This window comes from Mesoplodon mirus, assembly GCF_964341445.2.
Source record: "Mesoplodon mirus genome assembly, chromosome: X".
Taxonomy (NCBI): domain Eukaryota; kingdom Metazoa; phylum Chordata; class Mammalia; order Artiodactyla; family Ziphiidae; genus Mesoplodon; species Mesoplodon mirus.
Genome location: NC_138981.1, coordinates 87,824,356 through 87,841,941, shown reverse-complemented (window position 1 = coordinate 87,841,941; position 17,586 = coordinate 87,824,356). Strand labels below are relative to the sequence as shown.

The 17,586-nt window shown below is 40.0% G+C and overlaps 1 protein-coding gene across 7 annotated transcripts in view; it reads left to right on the top strand.

Moving 5' to 3' along the window:
* The window catches only part of ARMCX5 (armadillo repeat containing X-linked 5), a 129,551-nt gene that overhangs the window by 29,589 nt on the left and 82,376 nt on the right, over window positions 1–17,586 (top strand). Inside the window, exon 3 of one of the 7 annotated variants that reach the window (XR_014292568.1) lies at window positions 3,179–3,495. The exons of 5 other annotated variants lie outside the window; for them this stretch is intronic. Coding sequence is in view for 1 of the 2 variants with exons in the window: in XM_082610825.1 (XP_082466951.1) it covers window positions 5,061–5,162 (102 nt within the window). In the remaining variant the exon portion in view is untranslated. Of the gene's footprint in view, window positions 1–3,178; window positions 3,496–5,060; window positions 5,354–17,586 lie in introns of those variants that run through there. One more of the 7 variants, XM_082610825.1, reaches the window with a different exon arrangement.

Here is a 17,586-nt window from a genome sequence, read left to right as displayed (position 1 = left end):
GCCTTGTAATTTTTTTGTTGAAAGCCGGACAGGATATATTGGGCAACAGAACTGAAATAGGCCTTTAGTGTAAGGTTTCATGTTTATCTGTCTAGGAGTTGTTAGACTGTGTTTAATGTTTTCTGTAGTTGTAGGTGTCAGAGACTAAAATTTACTCTAGTATCCTTGCTTTCCCCCACTCTGTTGTCTTTGCCTTCCTTAGAGAATCCTTCCTCTATAGGGTCTGAGACTTATAGTTGTTTCAGCTGTAATACCTTGTTAGTATACAGGAGCCTAATTGCTGTGGTAATAAAGTGTGAGGACAAGGGAAATTTTTCTATAGTCTTATGATTAGGTCTTAGTCCTATAGTGAACCTGTACCCCTGGGCTGCTACCTTTATACGTGCTTCTCAGCTCTGTGCTCCCCATTAGGTGGTACAGGAAGGCTTGAGGGGACTGGAGATAAGAATTTCCCTTCCATCACATTGAATGCTAAAAGGGGCTGGAGTTCGGTGTTTCATTCCCCTAGGTCAGTTAGGCTCTGGTAAAACTCAATTCAGTTAGGCTCCGGTAAAATCATTTCCCTTGTGGGTAGCAGGCATTTGTTAAGGAGAATAGAATGCTCTGGGTATATTTCAGATGGTTACTTTTTCCCTCCACCTACTAGAGGAACAAGGATATATTTCTCCACTCTTCACCTTGAGAACCTGGCAGGGCTCTTGATGGTAAAACTCATGAAAGTATGGAGACCCCTCTCAGGGGACCCCCTGGATTTTTTAATTCTAAAACTAGATCACACAGAGCCTCCAGCAATTCATCAATTACTGTATAAGTGTTCCAGTACTGACTCCAGTATTAATAGAAACATTTAAACTTCATGAGAGCCCACTGAGAGCAGTGGGTTTCTGCTCTCAATAACCTATGGCTCTCAGTATCCACTTCTCTCTTTAGTTTTGGGGGCATTGGGTTGTCCTGTGACCTCAATTCTCTGATGGATCTAATAGATATTGATTTTCAGTTTGTTCAGTTTTTTTCTTACAGTGACAAAGGGAATGATGACTTCTAAGCTCTTTACATGTAAGACTGGAACCCATAAGTCTCAATATTCTGGTTTTTTGAGTGTTCTTTCATGCTACTGAACATTTCTTGGCATATATTATCTTAGTCATAAGTCCCCTAGTCACAGGGCCACGTAGGTAACATAATGTCCTTCTTAAAAAAACAAGTTTGAGAACAACGTTTTTTCTTTGTCTTTTTTCTTTTCTTTCTTTTTTTTTTTTGGCTCATGCTACGTGGCTTGTGGTGGGATCTTAGTTCCCTAACCAGGGATTGAACCCAGGCCCTCAGCAGTGAAAGCTCAGAGTCCTAACCACTGGACCACCGTCAAATTCCCTAGAGTTATTTTTTATATATGGTATGAGGAATGGGTCCAACATCATTCTTTTGTATGTGGCTTTCTAGTTGTCCCAGCAGCAATTATTGAAAAGACATTTATTTTCTTATTGAATGGTCTTGGTACCATTGTCGAAAGTCAGTTGTCCATAGATGTAGGAGTTTATGCTTGGACTCTCAAATATATTCCATTTATCTATATATGTATTCTTATGCCAGTACCACTCTGTTTTGATTACTGTAGCTTTGTATTATGTTTTGAAATTAAGAATTGTGAGTCTTCCAAAGTTGTTCTTTTTCAAGATTGTTTTGACTATTTGAGGCCCCTTACAATTCCATGTGAATTTGAGAATCTGTTTTTCCAATTTGGCTAAAAAGGCCTTTGGAATTTTGATATTGATTGCATTTGTGGATTTTTAGCAAGAGCCACATGGTCTCTGTTCATTTTTTTATTGAAGTATAGATGATGTACAATATTATATGTTACACATGTACAATATAGTGACTCACAATTTTTAAAGATTATATTCCATTTATAGTTATTATAAAATATTGGCTATATTCTCTTGCTGTACAGTATATCCTTGTAGCTTATTTTATACATAATAGTTTGTACCTCTTAATCCCTTACCCCTATATTGCCCCTCCCCCTTTCCTCTCCCTACTGGTAACCACTAGTTTGTTCTTTATATCTGTGAGTCTGCTTCTTTTTTGTTATATTCACTAGTTTATTTTTTAGATTCCACATATAAGAGAGATCACACAGTATTTGTCTTTCTCTGACTTATTTCACTTAGCATAGTACTCTCTGGGTCCTTCCATGTTGCTGCAAATGGTAAATATTCATTCTTTTTTATGGCTGAGTTGTATTCCATTGTGTGTGTGTGTGTGTGTGTGTGTTTGTGTATCACATCTTCTTTGTCCATTCATCTATTGATAGGCACTTGGGTTGTTTCCGTGTCTTGGGTATTTTAAACAATGCTGCTGTGAACATTAGGGTGCATGTATCTTTTTGAATTAGTGTTTTTGTTTTTTTCAGATTGTTTTCCATACCATACCCAGGTATGGAATTGCTGGGTCATATGGTAGTTCTATTTTTAGTTTTTTGAGGAACCTCCACGCTGTTTTCCATAGTGGCTATGCCAATTTACAATACATTCCCACCAACAGTGTATGAGGGCTCCCTCTTCTCCATATCCTCGCCAACATTTGTTATTTGTGTTCTTTTTCATGATAGCCATTCTGACAGGTGTGAGGTGATATCTCATTGTGGTTTTGATTTGCATTTCCCTGATGATTAGCAATGTTGAGCATCTTTACATGTGTCCATTGGCCATCTGCATTTCCTCTTTGGAAAAATGTCTGGTTAGGTCTTCTGCCCATTTTTTAATCAGGTTGTTTGTTTTTTTATAATTTTTTAAAATTTTTTTAAAAATTTAAAGTTAAAAAAAATTTTTAATGTTTCAAAACATTTTTAACATTTTTTTTTTGCCACACCATGCAGCATGTGGAACTTCTCCAACCAGGGGGACCAGGGGTCAAACCTGGGCCCCCTGCAGTGGAAGCATGGAGTCTTAACCACTGGACCACCAGGGAAGTCTGGGTTTTTTTGATGTTGAGCTGTATGAGCTGTTTATATAATATATGTTGGCTATTAACCCCTTATTGGTCATATCATTTACAAATATTTTCTCCCATTTAGTAGGTTTTCTTTTCGTTTTGTGAATGGTTTCCTTTGCTGTGCAAAAGCTTTTAAGTTTAATTATGTCCCATTTGTTTATTTTTGCTTTTATTTCCTTTCCTTTAGGAGACAGATCCAAAAAAATACTGCTACAATTTATGACAAAGATTGTTCGGCCTGTGTTTTCCTCTAGGAGTTTTATGGCTCCTGGTCTAGTCTGTTCATTTTGATTATGAGGCTCTTTTATTTAGCAAGCTACATTGTCAAAGATGCAAATGAATCTTAGATTCTGGTAGTAAACACAATGTGGAGACTTTTTAACCTCATCACTTTCGTAAACTGTGTATCAGAGATCCAGAACCACCATATTTATATGTTAGTTGGAAATAATTCATCATCATTAATCCTTGCAGGGAAAAATACCATAAATTGAATGTTTGGGAAATGCTATTGTAGCTTGCTATTCAAAGGATGCTAGCAGTTATAGCATCTCTTTTAAAACTTTGATAATATCATATATGCTTTTCTGTACCTTTTTAAAAATTACAAATAGCTTTTTCGGGGAATAGAGAGGCTAGTCAGGACTTAGGAAAAGAAGGGCTGTTGCTACTCCTCAAAGGATTCAATAGACATTAGGGAACATACTAGTTAGTAATCATACACTTGTAGACCATATGCTGAGTTTTTCCACCTACTTTATTTTTATCTCCCACTGTTATCACAAAATAACACTTATGAGTTCACCTTTCCTCACAGAGCAGTAAACAAGCTTGAGATCTTTAAGCTTGAAAATAGGCCTTGGTGCTATTTCCTAAATTCTAAATAATCCCCTTAAACTCTGAAAAGGTCTTATCAGCTGTTGTTTTACAGCCTTATGATTTAGGGCATACAGCAGTAGGGTTAGGGCAGAGTGGATAGGGACTTTGCGATGTGCTTAATATTAATATTCTCAATAATTCACCTAGGTAATTCCCTAAAGAAGAGCTCTAGTATCTCTCTCTACTGCTTAAAATCAGAGACCACTTTTCTTAGTTTCCTATTGGTCCTGTGACAAATTACTACAAATATGGTTGCTTAAGACAACATGAATTTATTATTTTAGTGTTCTGGAGTTCAAAAGTCCAAAATTATTCTCACTGGGATATAGTGAAGATATTGGCAAGGCTGATTCCTTCTGGAGACTGTGAAGGGTGAATCCATTTCCTTGTCTTTTTTGAGCCTCTAGAGTCTGCCTACATTCCTTGGTTCATGGTCATTTCCTTGCATCATTCCAAACTTTGATTCCATTGTCCCATCTCTTCCTTCTGTCTTTGACCTTCTTGCTTCCCTCTTTTAAGGATCCTGTACTTACATTTGCCCATCTTCATAATCCAGGATAATATTCCCATTTCAAAATCCTTAACTTATTGACATTAGCATGTAAGGTAACATACTGACAAGTTCCAGGGATAAAGATATTGACATCTCTGGAGGGGAGGGGCATTATTCAGTCTACCATACAACTTACAGTAAAGGCAGTGGTCACAGAAACAGTAAAGCAAGTTCCAGATGGGTAGATACTGTGGTAAAATAGGCTATTCATATATTTTGAGATTTTAGTGACAGACATCCATCGAGTCATCACCCATGAGTTCACACAAGGGTGTATTATAATAAGGTGAAAACAGATGGACGTCAAACTCCTCAGGTTTCCTTTCCAAAGGGGAGTTGTGAAATTTTACCATTCTGTACATTTCACCTCACAATGAACTAAACAACTTGGAAACCTGTTCTGTGGTAGATTTCCTATACATATGATAGCGGTTCATTTTAACTTTCTCTTTATCATGATAACCCTCTGTTATGGGCTAAATTGTTCCCCTTTCCCCAAATTCATATGTTAATATCCTAACCTCTTATACCTCAGAATGTGATTATATTTGGAGACAGGGCATTTAAAGAGGTGATCAAGTTAAATTGAGGCCATTAGACTGGCGTCCTTATAAGAAGTGGAAATTTGAACACACAGGGAGACATCAGACATGCATGCGCACAGAGGAAAGACCACATGAGGACACAGAAAGAAGGTGACCATCTGAAATCCAAGGGGAAAAGTCTCCGGAGAAACTAAACCTGCTGACACCTTGATCTTGGACCTCTAGCCTACATACCTGTGAGAAAATAAATTTCTGTTTAAGCCACCCAGTCTGTGATATTTTGTTATGGCAGCCCCAGCAAACTAATGTATCCTCGAACTTTTATTTATTGGCTTGGCATCTTACATCAGTTTGGGAAAACAGAAGACCCATGTTTATGGTTAATATATAGAATTTTGTGGACGTTTCTTTAAAATTCCAAATTTTATAAATCCTAGCAAACCAATAGCCCCTTTTCAGTATTATATCCAATTCCAGTGTGGTAGTGTATATACATTAACTTTCTATCTGCTTTAGATGGCAGAATAAAAAAACACTGGGTGGGGTACTTTCACCTTTATCAACAAAAAATTTTATATCCAACATACTAATTAGTCTAAAGATTTTTAATGGGGTGCTTCTTTGCTTGGTCAGTGATAGAAGCACATAAAAGTGTAATAACTCTCAGATTTAAAATCATAGTGTAAACTGATATGATTTATATAATCAACAGAAAAGACACCCCAGTGTTCTGGGGGCATTTATATATTCAGCATGTATTTATTAAGCAATCTATTATGTGCCAGGAATTGTTCCTAGGTCCTGGGAATATAGCATAGAAAAAAATAAAGTGTCATCCTCATAGAGCTTACATTTAGGGATGAAGGGAAACAGATAATAAGAAAGTAAATATATAAAATATGTAATGTAATATTAAGTAGTGATAAATGCTATGGAGAAAAGTAGAACAGGGTATGAGGATAGAGGATATTGGAAGGGAGGATACTATTTTGGATGAGATAGAGAAGTTCTCTGTGAGCAAATACATGAAAGACCTGAGGGAATGGAGCATGAAGCTATCTGCAGAAGAAGTATTCTAGGCAGTGGGAACAACAAATGTAGAGCTCCTTGGGTAGAGGTGTGATTAGCTTATTCAAGAAACACCAAGGAGGCCAGTGTGGCTCAAATGTAAGCAAAGAGAGAGTGGTTGGAGAGAAGTGTAAAGTGGTAGGCAGGGGCCAGATCTTGTGAGATACTGTAGGCCATGGAAAGAAGTTTAGATATTATTCTAAGTGTTATGGGAAGCCATTAGAGGATTTTGACAAGGGGAGCAGTGTGATACAACTTATGTTTTTAAGGGATAATCCTGTTTGCTGTGTAAAGAATGGACCCTAGGGAAACATGAATGGAAACAGGGAGACCAACTGGAAGCTAGGAAGTAATTGTGGTGGTCTAGGTCAGAGATGATAGTGGCTTGGACTAAGGTATTAGCTGTGGAAATGGTAATAAGTGTCCAGCTTTGGCATATATTTTAGAGGTAAATCCAGTGGATATTATGCATGGATTGAAAGCAAAGTAAGAGAGAGGAATCAATGATGATTCTGATGCTGAGCAACTGAGTGAATAAAGCTGTCATTTACTGAGATGAATGAAGCCTGGGAAGAGCAGGTTTTAGGGGGAAGGTCATGAGTTCAGGTTAGGACATGTTGAGTTTGAGATGCCTTTTTTTTTTTTTTTCTATTCTTTTTGCGGTATGCGGGCCTCTCACTGTTGTGGCCTCTCCCGTTGCGGAGCACAGGCTCCGGATGCGCAGGCCCAGCGGCCGTGGCTCACGGGCCCAGCCGCTCCGCGGCATATGGGATCCTCCCAGACCGGGGCACGAACCCGTATCCCCTGCATCGGCAGGCGGACTCTCAACCACTGCGCCACCAGGGAGGCCCGAGATGCCTTTTATATGTATACATGGAGATGAAAAGTAGGCAGTTGAATATATGTGTCTTGGAATGTTGAAAGAGTTCCAGATTAGAGATAGAAATTTGAGAGTCAAGGTACAGATGGTATTTAAAGCCATGAAACTGGATGAGATCACTAAGGAATATAGATAATGTAAGTAGTAAGGGAAGAAGTCCAAAGATTGAGCTCTGGGACATTTCAATATTGAGATATAGGAGATGATAATGGACTAGTAAAAGCAAAATCGAAAAAAGAAAGCTAAGAATGTGCAGTCAGGAGTAGCCAGTAAGGTAGGAGAAAAACCAGGAGAGTATGGTATCCTGAAAGCTAAGTCAAGATGTTTCAAGAAGGAAGTTTTCGACCCTGCCTAACACTGGTGATAAGTAAGGTGACAAAATATCCCTATTTTCCCAGGAAAGTCCCAGTTTATGTCTGTTGTACAGAAATAATTGTTAACAAAATCCTTTTTCACTCTCAGAAATGTTCCAATTTGAATGATAAATTGTATGGTCACTAGGATGGTAGGTCAAGATGAGGATTGAGAACTGATTATTGGATTTACCAACATGGACATCATCAGCAATTTTGACAAGAGCAATTTCAATGGATCAGTGAAACTTCATTGGATGTTGGAGATGAAAAATTAGCATGGTTTCAAGAGAAAAGGAGGAGACAGCATTGATATGGTAACTGAAGACCACAGTTTTAAGGAATTGTGGAGCAAAAGGAATCTGAGAAATGGGGTAATAGCTATTGAATGATATGGGGCAAAGAGAATTTTGTTTTTAAGATAGGAGATAGTACAGTATGTTTGAATATTGATGGGAATATTCCACGAGAGAGGGAAATTTTTAGGATAAAAGAAGAAAATTTTGGAACAATGACCTTGAGTAGGAGAGTGGGATATCATCCAATGGACAAATGGAGAGGCAAGCTTTAGATAGCAGCATGGACAGTTCTTTCAGAGAACATCAGAAAAGGCAGAATTTATGGGCACAGATGCAAGTAGATACGGCAGTAGGAGTTTGTGGAAGTTCTCTTCAAACTGCTTTTATTTTTTCAATGAAATAAGAAGCAAGGTTATCATCTGAGACTGAGGAATAGGTAGGAGGTAATTGGGGTTTGAGGAGAGAAGAGAAGGTATGATGTCTTTTTATAATGCATATGACATAAAATTTGCCATTTTAACTATATTTATATTTTAAAAAAATTATTGGAGCATAGTTGATTTACAATGTTGTGTTCCAGATGTATAGCAAAGTGAATCAGTTATACATATACATATATCCACTCTTTTTTTATATATATTCTTTTCCCATATAGGCCATTACAGAGTATTGAGTAGAGTCCCCTTTACTGTACAGCAGATTCTTATTGGTTATTTATTTTATATATAGTAGTGTGTATATGTCAATCCCAATCTCCCAATTTATCCTTCCCCCTTATCCTCTGGAAACCATAAGTTTGTTTTCTACATTTGTGACTCTACTTCTGTTTTTTAAATAAGTTCATTTATACCTTTTTTTTTAGATTTCATATATAAGTGATAGCATATGATATATGTCTTGTGTCTGACTTAACTCAGTATGATAATCTCTAGGTCCATCCATGTTGCTGCAAATGGCATTATTTTGTTCTTTTTTATGGCTGAGTAATATTGCATTTTGTATATATGTACCCATTTTAACTATTTTAAGTGGATAATTAAGTGGCATCTGTTGCATTCATAGTGTTGTAAATCCATCACCACTATTTCCAAAAACTTTAATCATTTGTTATGAGTTGAACTGTGTTCCCCCAAAAGATATGTTAGAGTCCTAACATCTACAAAAATCAACTCAAAATGGATTATAGTCTTAAACATCTGACCTGAAACTGTAAAACTGTTAGATAAAAGCATAGAGGATGACAAAACTAAACAACAACCTACTGAATGGGAGAAAATATTTACAAATGATATGACTGATAAAGGGGTTAATATCCAAAGTATATAGATAGCTCATACAACTCAGTATCAAAAAGACAAACAACCCAATTAAAAAATGGGCAGAAGACCTGAATAGACATTTTTCCAAAGAAGTCATATAGATGGCCAACAGGCACTAATCAACATTGCTTGTCATCGTCAAAGATGCTCAGTGTCTCTAATCATCAGAGAAATGCAAATCAAAACCACAATGAGATATCACCTCATACCTCATCAGAAAGACCACAAATAACAAATGGTGGCGAAGAATGGAGAAAAGGGAACCATAATACACTGTTGGTGAGAATATAAATTGGTGCAGTCACTATGGAAAACTGTGGAGGTTTCTCAAAAAACTAAAAATAGAACTACCATAGACCCAGCAATTCCACTCTTGAGTATATATCCGGAAAAAACAAAAACTCTAATTTGAAAGATACATGCACCCCAGTGTTCACCACAGCACTGTTTACAATAGCCAAGACATGGAAGCAACCCAAGTGCCCATCAACAGATGAATGGATAACGAAGATGTTGTACAAATGGACTTACCTACGAAACAGAAACAGAGGAACAGACATAGAGAAGAGACTTGTGGTTGCCAAGGGGGAGGCGGGGGTGGGGGAGGGATGGATTGGGGGTTTAGGATTAGCAGATGCAAACTATTATATACAGAATGGATAGACAACAAGGTCCTACTGTACAGCACAGGGAACTATATTCAATATCCTGTGATAAACCATAATGGAAAAGAATATGAAAAAGAATGTATATATATGTATAACTGAATAACTTTGCTGTACAGCAGAAATTAACACAACACTGTAAATCAACGATACTTCAATAAAATAAAATTTTAAAAAAGATGTGGTATATATATACAATGGAATACTACTCAGCCATAAAAAAGAATGAAATTTTGCCATTTGCAACAACATGATTGGACTTGGAGGGTATTATGCTTAGTGAAATAAGTCAGACAGAGAAAGGTAAATACTGTATGTTATTACTTATATGTTGAATCTAAAAAATAAAACAAACTAGTGAATATAACAAAAAAGAAACAGACTCACAGATATAGAGAACAAACTAGTGGTTGCCAGTGGGTAGAGGGATGTGGGGAGGGACAAGATAGGGGTAAGAGATTAAGAGGTACCAACTACTATGTGTAAAATAAATAAGCTTCAAGGATATATTGTACAGCACAGGGAATATAGCCAATATTTTATTATAGCTATACTGGAGTATAATCTTTAAAAATTGTGAAACACTGTGTTGTACACCTGAAACGTATAGTATTGTAAATCAACTATACCTCAGTAAAAAAACAAAACAAAAAAAAAACATGTTGGTCTTGGAAGTGATTTCTTGGATATAGCACCAAAGCCACTGGCAACAAAAGCAAAAATAGACAAATGAGACCATATTAAACTAAAACGTTGTGCACAACAAAGGAAATAATCAACAGAATGAAAAGGCAGACTACAGAATGGGAGAACATATTTGCAAACCATATATCTAAGGGACTAATACCTAAAATATGTAATGAACTCCTACAACTTCATAGCCAAAAAAAGAAAAAAAGGCAAATGACTTGAGTAGACATTTCTCCAAGAAAGACATACAGATGGCCACCAGGTATATGAGAAGGTGCTCAACATCACTAATCATCAGGGAAATGCAAATCAAAACCAAAATGAGATATCCCCTCACACCTGTTAGGATGGCTATTATCAGAAAAACAAAAGATCACAAGTGTTAGCAAGGATTTTGAGAAATTGGAACCCTTAGACACTGCTCTAGGAATGTAAAATGGCGCAGCCACTATAGGGTACAGTATGGAAGCCCCTCAAAAAAACAAAAATAGAATTGCCATGTGATCCAGCAATTCCATTTCTGAGTATATATTCAAAATAATGGAAATTAGGATCTCAAAGGGATTTCTGCTCTCCCTTGTTCATTGCAGCATTATTCACAACAGCCAAGATACAGAAACAACCCAAATGTTCACTGATAAATGAATGGATAAAGAAAATGTGGTATATACACAGAAGTGAATATTATTCAGCCTTAAAAAAGAAGGAAATCCTGCCATTTGTGACAACATGAATGAACCTGTAAAACATTATGCTAAGTGAAATAAGGCAGTCATAGAAGGACAAATACAACATGATGCCACATATACATGGTATTTAAAATAGTCAAACTCATAGTGAAGAGAGAATGGTGGTTACCAGGGGTTGGGGGAGAGGAAATAGGGTGTTGTTGAATGGGTATAAAGTTTCAGTTATGCAAGATGAATAAGTTTTAGAGATCTGCTGTACAACATAGTGCCTATAGTTCACAATACTGTGTTGTGCACTTAAAATGTTAAGAAGGTAGATCTCATGTGTTCTTACAACAACAACAAATGGGCATGAAGAAAATTAGAGGTGATAGATATGTCTATTATCTTGATGGCGATGATGGTTTCATGAGTGTATACCTATGTCCAAACTAACCAAATTGTATACATTAAATATATTGTTTTTAATATATCAATTATATCTCAATAAAGCTGTTTTTAAAAGACATCATCATACTGAACATCATCAAGGTTTTCTCCTATGTTATCTTCTAGGAGTTTAATAGTTTTGCATTTCATATTTAGGTCTATCATCCATTTTCTGTTGATTTTTGTGAAGGATGTAAGGTCTGTGTCTAGATTCAGTTTTTTGCATGTGGATGTTCATTTACTCCAGCACCATTTGTTGAAAAGACTGTCTTTGCTCCATTGTGTTGTCTTTGACCCTTTGTCAAAGATCAGTTGATTGTGTTTATGTTGGTATGTTTCTGGACTCTCTGTTCTGATGATGTTCCATTGATCTATTTGTCCATTCTTTCACCAATATCACATCATCTTGATTACTGTAACTTTATAGTAAGTCTTGAAGTCAAGTGATATCAGTCCTCTGACTCTGTTGTTCTCCTTCAATACTGAGTTGTCTATTCTGGGTCTTTTGCCTCTTCATATAAACTTTGGTATCTGTCAATATCCACAAAATAACTTGCTATGCTTTGGTTTAGGAAGAGCTGGTTAGGAAGAACTAGTCTTGACAATTTTGAGTCTTCCTGTCCATGAATATGGACTATCTCTCCATTTATTTAGTTCTTGTATGATTTCATTAATCAGAGTTTTCTAATTTTCCTCATATAGATCTTGTACATATTTGTTAGATTTATACCTATGTACTTCATTTTTGAGGGTGCTAATATAAAAGGTACTGTGTTATTAATTTCAAGCTTCACTTGTTCATTGCTGGTATATGGAAAAGCAATTGCCTTTTTTTATATTAACCTTATCCTCTAACCTTACTGGAGTTGCTTATTAGTTCCAATATTTTTGGATATTCTTTCTGATTTTCTACGTAGACAAACACATCATCTGCAAACAAAGGCAGTTTTATTTCTTCTTCCCAACCTGTATTCCTTTTATATCCTTTCCTGGTCTTAGTGCATTAGCTAGGAATTCCAGTACAGTTTTGAAAAGGAGTGATGAGAGGGGGCATCCTTGACTTTTCTTGATCTTAATGGTAAGGCTAGTTCCTAACCATTATGTATGGTGTTTCTGTATATGTTCTTTATCAAGTCAAGGAAGTTCTACTCTATTCCTAGTTTGCTGAGACAATTTTATTCTTTTGCATGTGGATATCTAGTTGTCCCAGCACAGCTTGTGAATGGACAGGATTTTCAATAAATGGTGATTGAATTCCAATCAATGAAATGTAAGTGTAAATGATGTAGGCATTTCTTTACCATGGATTTTAAGAAGCAAGTGGACTACCTCTACTCTTTTTTTCCCATTTTGCTGGCTAGACGCAGACTACGGTGATGCCCCATTACATATTTTTTCTGTTTTGAAAAGTTACTTTAACATTCAATTAACTACCAATATTTGCTGGCATTGTGGAAATTCAGGATTTCTTCTCCCTGCAAAGTTAATAACCATGAACTCACCTCACCAGCCCCTTTAGTTCTAGAAATCCTCAAGGGGTATTTCCCATGTCCTGAATTTTGATGGTTTTCACACAATTTTTCCATGTGTGGTTGCCACAGTAAGCTTTACTGTGAAGCACTTAAGTCCCTCCAATTGCTCCCTCTAATTTGTCCAACCACTGCCCATACCCAGAGTCCTCACCATGTTAGAGTTGAGGACTACTCTAAACTTTAAAGCCATGTTGGAGAGGAGGATGTTTTCCTCTCTTTAGGTTATAGTTTATAAGTGGGACCTGCACACCAGAATATTATAATTTCTTTGCAAACTGTGCTTTCCAGGATAACATATGAACCTGCCTTTGTTGTAACAGACATACAGTTGAAGGCATATGTTTGAAGAGGCAAAAATAGGAGTCCTAATCCCAGTGCTGCCATTAGAATAGCTATACTCTCCTAATGAAAAGGCATTGTTCCTGGGCTGAGGTCATTGTGCCTGGCTCTGTTTTCCTTCAGCATAAATTCTTTTAAAGAAGAACCCACTCCAAATATAACCTGAAAATATTCTTGGGTCAGGCCTCCCCACAAGTTCTTTAGATGTGCTTTGTCTCAAGTAGTAGACACAGTTTAGATCTTTCCTAGAGGTTCTTCAGTCTCTACTGAAAATAGACAACTATTGATCCAGTTTCATAGTTTACAAGAACGCAACCCAGCCTGGTTAGTCCCACCTGCAAGGGACTTGAGTTCCTGTGTAAAGCTCCTGAAACTCAGGAATATGAGAATGGATATATTCTAAGAATACATAGGGTTTGGATCAACCTTGAACAAAAGGGAGATCCCAGAGGGAAAGTTTGCCTGAGGCACATGAAGGACAGAAGAAAGGTAAATTAAGCTAAATGGGCAAAACTAGGTCCATGACCACGATGACTGAGAGAGACAAGAGTAGATCACTTAAGCTGCACAGGCAAGGGATATGCTAGTGTGAAAGTTCATGTGCATGTATGTGGGAGGTGGGGTGGGTATAGTGCAGCAGCACAGCTGCTTCTGTATCCCAGGCTTACTGGTGGGGGAATTATTTGGGGGGAGAGAGAGACAGGGAGACAGAGAGAACACGAAGCTGGGGCTCTGCTTTTATGAGGGTCCCAGTGTAGGGAGCCTAGGGTTTGTCAGGTTGTCTTTATTGGCTAATTTAAAGCACAAGAGCAGATAGTAGTCTCAGGAAGGAAAAGCCAGGATCTCTCAAGGACTCAGTTGTCTAGGTTAACCAAGGCTTTCTGAAAGAGGGAACTAAATGAGTGGGAGTGGCCTAGTTTCTTCTCAGGTCCTTTTGCTGGTAGCTATGTCTTACAGCCCATAATATGATTATTCAAGATGGTTTTCTTTTGAAATGGATGCCTTGGCAATCAAAAGCTTAATGTCAGGCACTTAAACTGAATCAAAAAGCATAGTGCCCAGCACTTACACTGCAGAAATTTATATTTCAGAGGCTAGTCAGGGTTACACAGGTGCTATTGGAGACACTGGAGAGTGAAACTGTGGCTGTTGCAATCACACGAGAATCCATTTTACAAGGAAGCAAATATAATATTACTTAACAGACAGACATAGCTCAGCGTCTTGTTTAAATCTTTTCTTTGCTCTCTGCTTTTAAAGATGACACTTAATCTATCTGATATATACACATAAAGAGCTAACATATGAAAAGCTTAAAATAGGACTTTTCTCAGTTCAATAAATGTTAACAGCAATAGTGTCTTCTGTAAATGAATTTAGAACAAATTGTCCAAAAGATATTTCAAAGTCTCACAGTAAAATCAGTCAGTTTTGGTAGATCCATTCCCCTGCCAGTAAATATCTTGGGATCAATATCCCAACACCTGGAAATTACCAGAGAAGCTTGCATTGGTATGACCATAAATTTTTAGGATAGAAATCTAAATAAAATAGAAAACACAAGTAAATGTAAACTCAAGAGAACAGAGATTTCTTTCCGGAGTTTTTTTTCCCACTGCATCTCCAGTACCTAGGAAAACGCAGATACTCATATATATTTGTTGAATGAGTAAAAGGCACCAGACACTTTCAGAAGGAGAAGGAACAGTTCAGAGGGGCAAAGAGATTCATGCACACGCACAGATGCCAGAAGAGCTCAGACTCCCTTCTTCCACCCTGGCATTCACCCAAGAGAGTATACTTTGGAACAAAGAAAATCCACAATTCAGCTAAGGCCATTGAAAGAGCACAGTGAAAGACTTTCCTCTGAAAACTGACATCTTTTGTCTCTAGATATAGTATAGAATCATCTCTAGACTTTTTCTCTATCACCTAAATATTGTACAGTTATAATAAATACCTAATAACAAGTAAAAGCTGATATGAAAATCCATGGTAAGAATAAGGTTCCCTTTTCATCCTGGTAAGCATCCATGATATTCAGTAAATAGGGACTTTCTCCAAGACGAACCTCAAAGATGATTGCAAAATCTCTCTTCTTTAGAAAAGAGAGAAGGTGCTTAAGAGGGCAGTTATAGTGGTGAGAGATGAGCGCCCAAATTGATTTTCCCAGGGGCTGAAGCCCAATTCAAGAAAGTGAAGGGGAATGGACTTTATCAGGATGGTGAGTGAATTCGGTTCCCACTGCTGCTGTAACAAATTACCACAATCTTACTGGCTTAAGAAAACAAAAACAATAAAATATTATCTTACAGTCCTGAAGGTTGGAAACAGGAAAAGTGTCTCTCTGGTCTGAAATAAAGGTGATAGGAGGACTTCATTCTTCTGAGGGGTTCTAGGAAGAATCTGTCTCCTTGCCTTTTCCAACTTCTGGGTCTGCCTGCAGTCCTTGGCCTCTGGCTTCCTTCCATCTTCAAAACCAGTGGTATCCTGTCCACTTGTGGCGTCTTTCTCATGCACCTTCACTGTGACACTGACTCTTCTGCCTGCCTCTTCCACATTTAAAGTAGCCTTGCCATGGCATTGGCCAAGATACAACGGTGTAATCTTACTTTACATTCAGCTGATTAGCAATCTTAATTCCATCTGCAACCTTAATTCTCCTTTGCCATGTAACATCACATGTTTACAGGTTCTGGAGAACAGGACGTGAACATCTTTGGGGGACCTTTATTCAGCTTACCACAGCGAGGGTGCCATTTAGGTGGGTTTTAAAACGGGCAACAGTGCCAGCAGGTTTGTGCTCGACCACAGGTGTGCTTAACCAGGGTTGCTGTTTGCCCCATGGAGCACAGAAAGGAGGGGCTGGAGACTACAGGAAGGATATAGGAGTGCAGGAATCAGAAGATTCAAGGGCCAGCAGGATTCTGTCTTGGGGAAGTGGGTGCCTGGTGGGTCCTTCTCCAAAGAATGGCTGGGGAAAGTAGACTGGTGTGTATGGCAAGTGTGTGAGATCCCAGTAGGTTCTAATCCCTGCCACATTCCCACCCTGCCAAAGATGATGAGTGCTTGGAGGCACCTGCAAGAGAAGACCTGACAGAACCCGGGGAGAGAAGCCAGGACCGGCCCTACCTGGTGCCTGACACCTGGCTATGGGATGAGAGACAGGGAGGACTGTCTGAGCCGGTGCGGGTCCTGAGAGGGAAAGGCCCTCCTTCCTGGGCAACTGCAGGGGCGGCGAAATGGCAAAGTGTGCTACCGTGCTACCACTGCGACTGAGAAAATGGCAGTGTGGCAGAGAGGGTGACGACACTGGCGCAGACAGGTGGTTTGTTTCCTCAGGCCAGAGGTCCATCTAGGGCTGCCTTCCCGTAGAAGAGGGGCAGTGGCTCGGCCTCCACGGGCGCCGCCTCCCACCTTCCTCCCGCCCGCAGCCCCAGAAGGTGGAAAGCAGACCCGGGGAGGGCCGTCCTCACAGCTCCTCTGCCACTGGCGCCCAGGGAGGATGGCGGGCACGATGGGGGAGGGTAGGGGGGCGGACTCTGAGCAGTCCCGTACACACACACAGACACACAGACAGACAGACACACACACACACACACACTCCCCGGGACGCTCTGTATCCATCCGCTGCTACCTCCAGTGCGGCCCCTCCCTACCCTCCCAACCCCGGCCCCCAATGCCCACCGCCCGCCGGCCCCACACGCTGCGGTGCCAGAAGTGTGCGGGGCGGGGAGGGTGGTTGCCCGACGGGGGGCGGTGGAGGACCGGCGTGGCCCCGCCCCTGAGGCCTGGACTCCCCCGGCCCCGCCCTTTTCTGGGTCGGAACTATGGTGGGCCTGGGAGGGGGCGTCGAACCCGTTCGTGCCGTATCCCTCCACCCCCTTCCCGACACCCTCGCCGCGAGCGGTTGTTGCCGCAGCCTTCGCAGCCCCTGCTGGGTTTGGCGCAGCCGCGCGGGGGGCGGGACGCCTCTTTGCCATTCTGCCCGCACGGCGAGCGGTGGAAATCCGAGTGAGGAGCTGCGACAGGAGGGGGAGGCCGACCATCGGGACCCTGCGCCTGCGAAGGCAAGTGGGGTTGTCTTGGGGGCGACGAGCGGCTCACACCCTGACCCCGCGGACCCTGGCAGTCTGACGAGGGGGAGGCAACCGGGTCGGAGCGGGTCCCTGAGAGAGGTGCGCATCGCCGGGGGAACCCTGGCGCTGAGGAGGCGGCGACCGGCGCGCACCGGGCCCCGGGCGCGAGGTCTTGGCCACAGGGCTTCCCTCGGATCCTGGGGAGGCGAACGGTGCGGCCGCTTCCTGGAGGGCTTTCTGGGCGCCCGCGCCCCGCCGTCGACGGTGCCTGTGCCA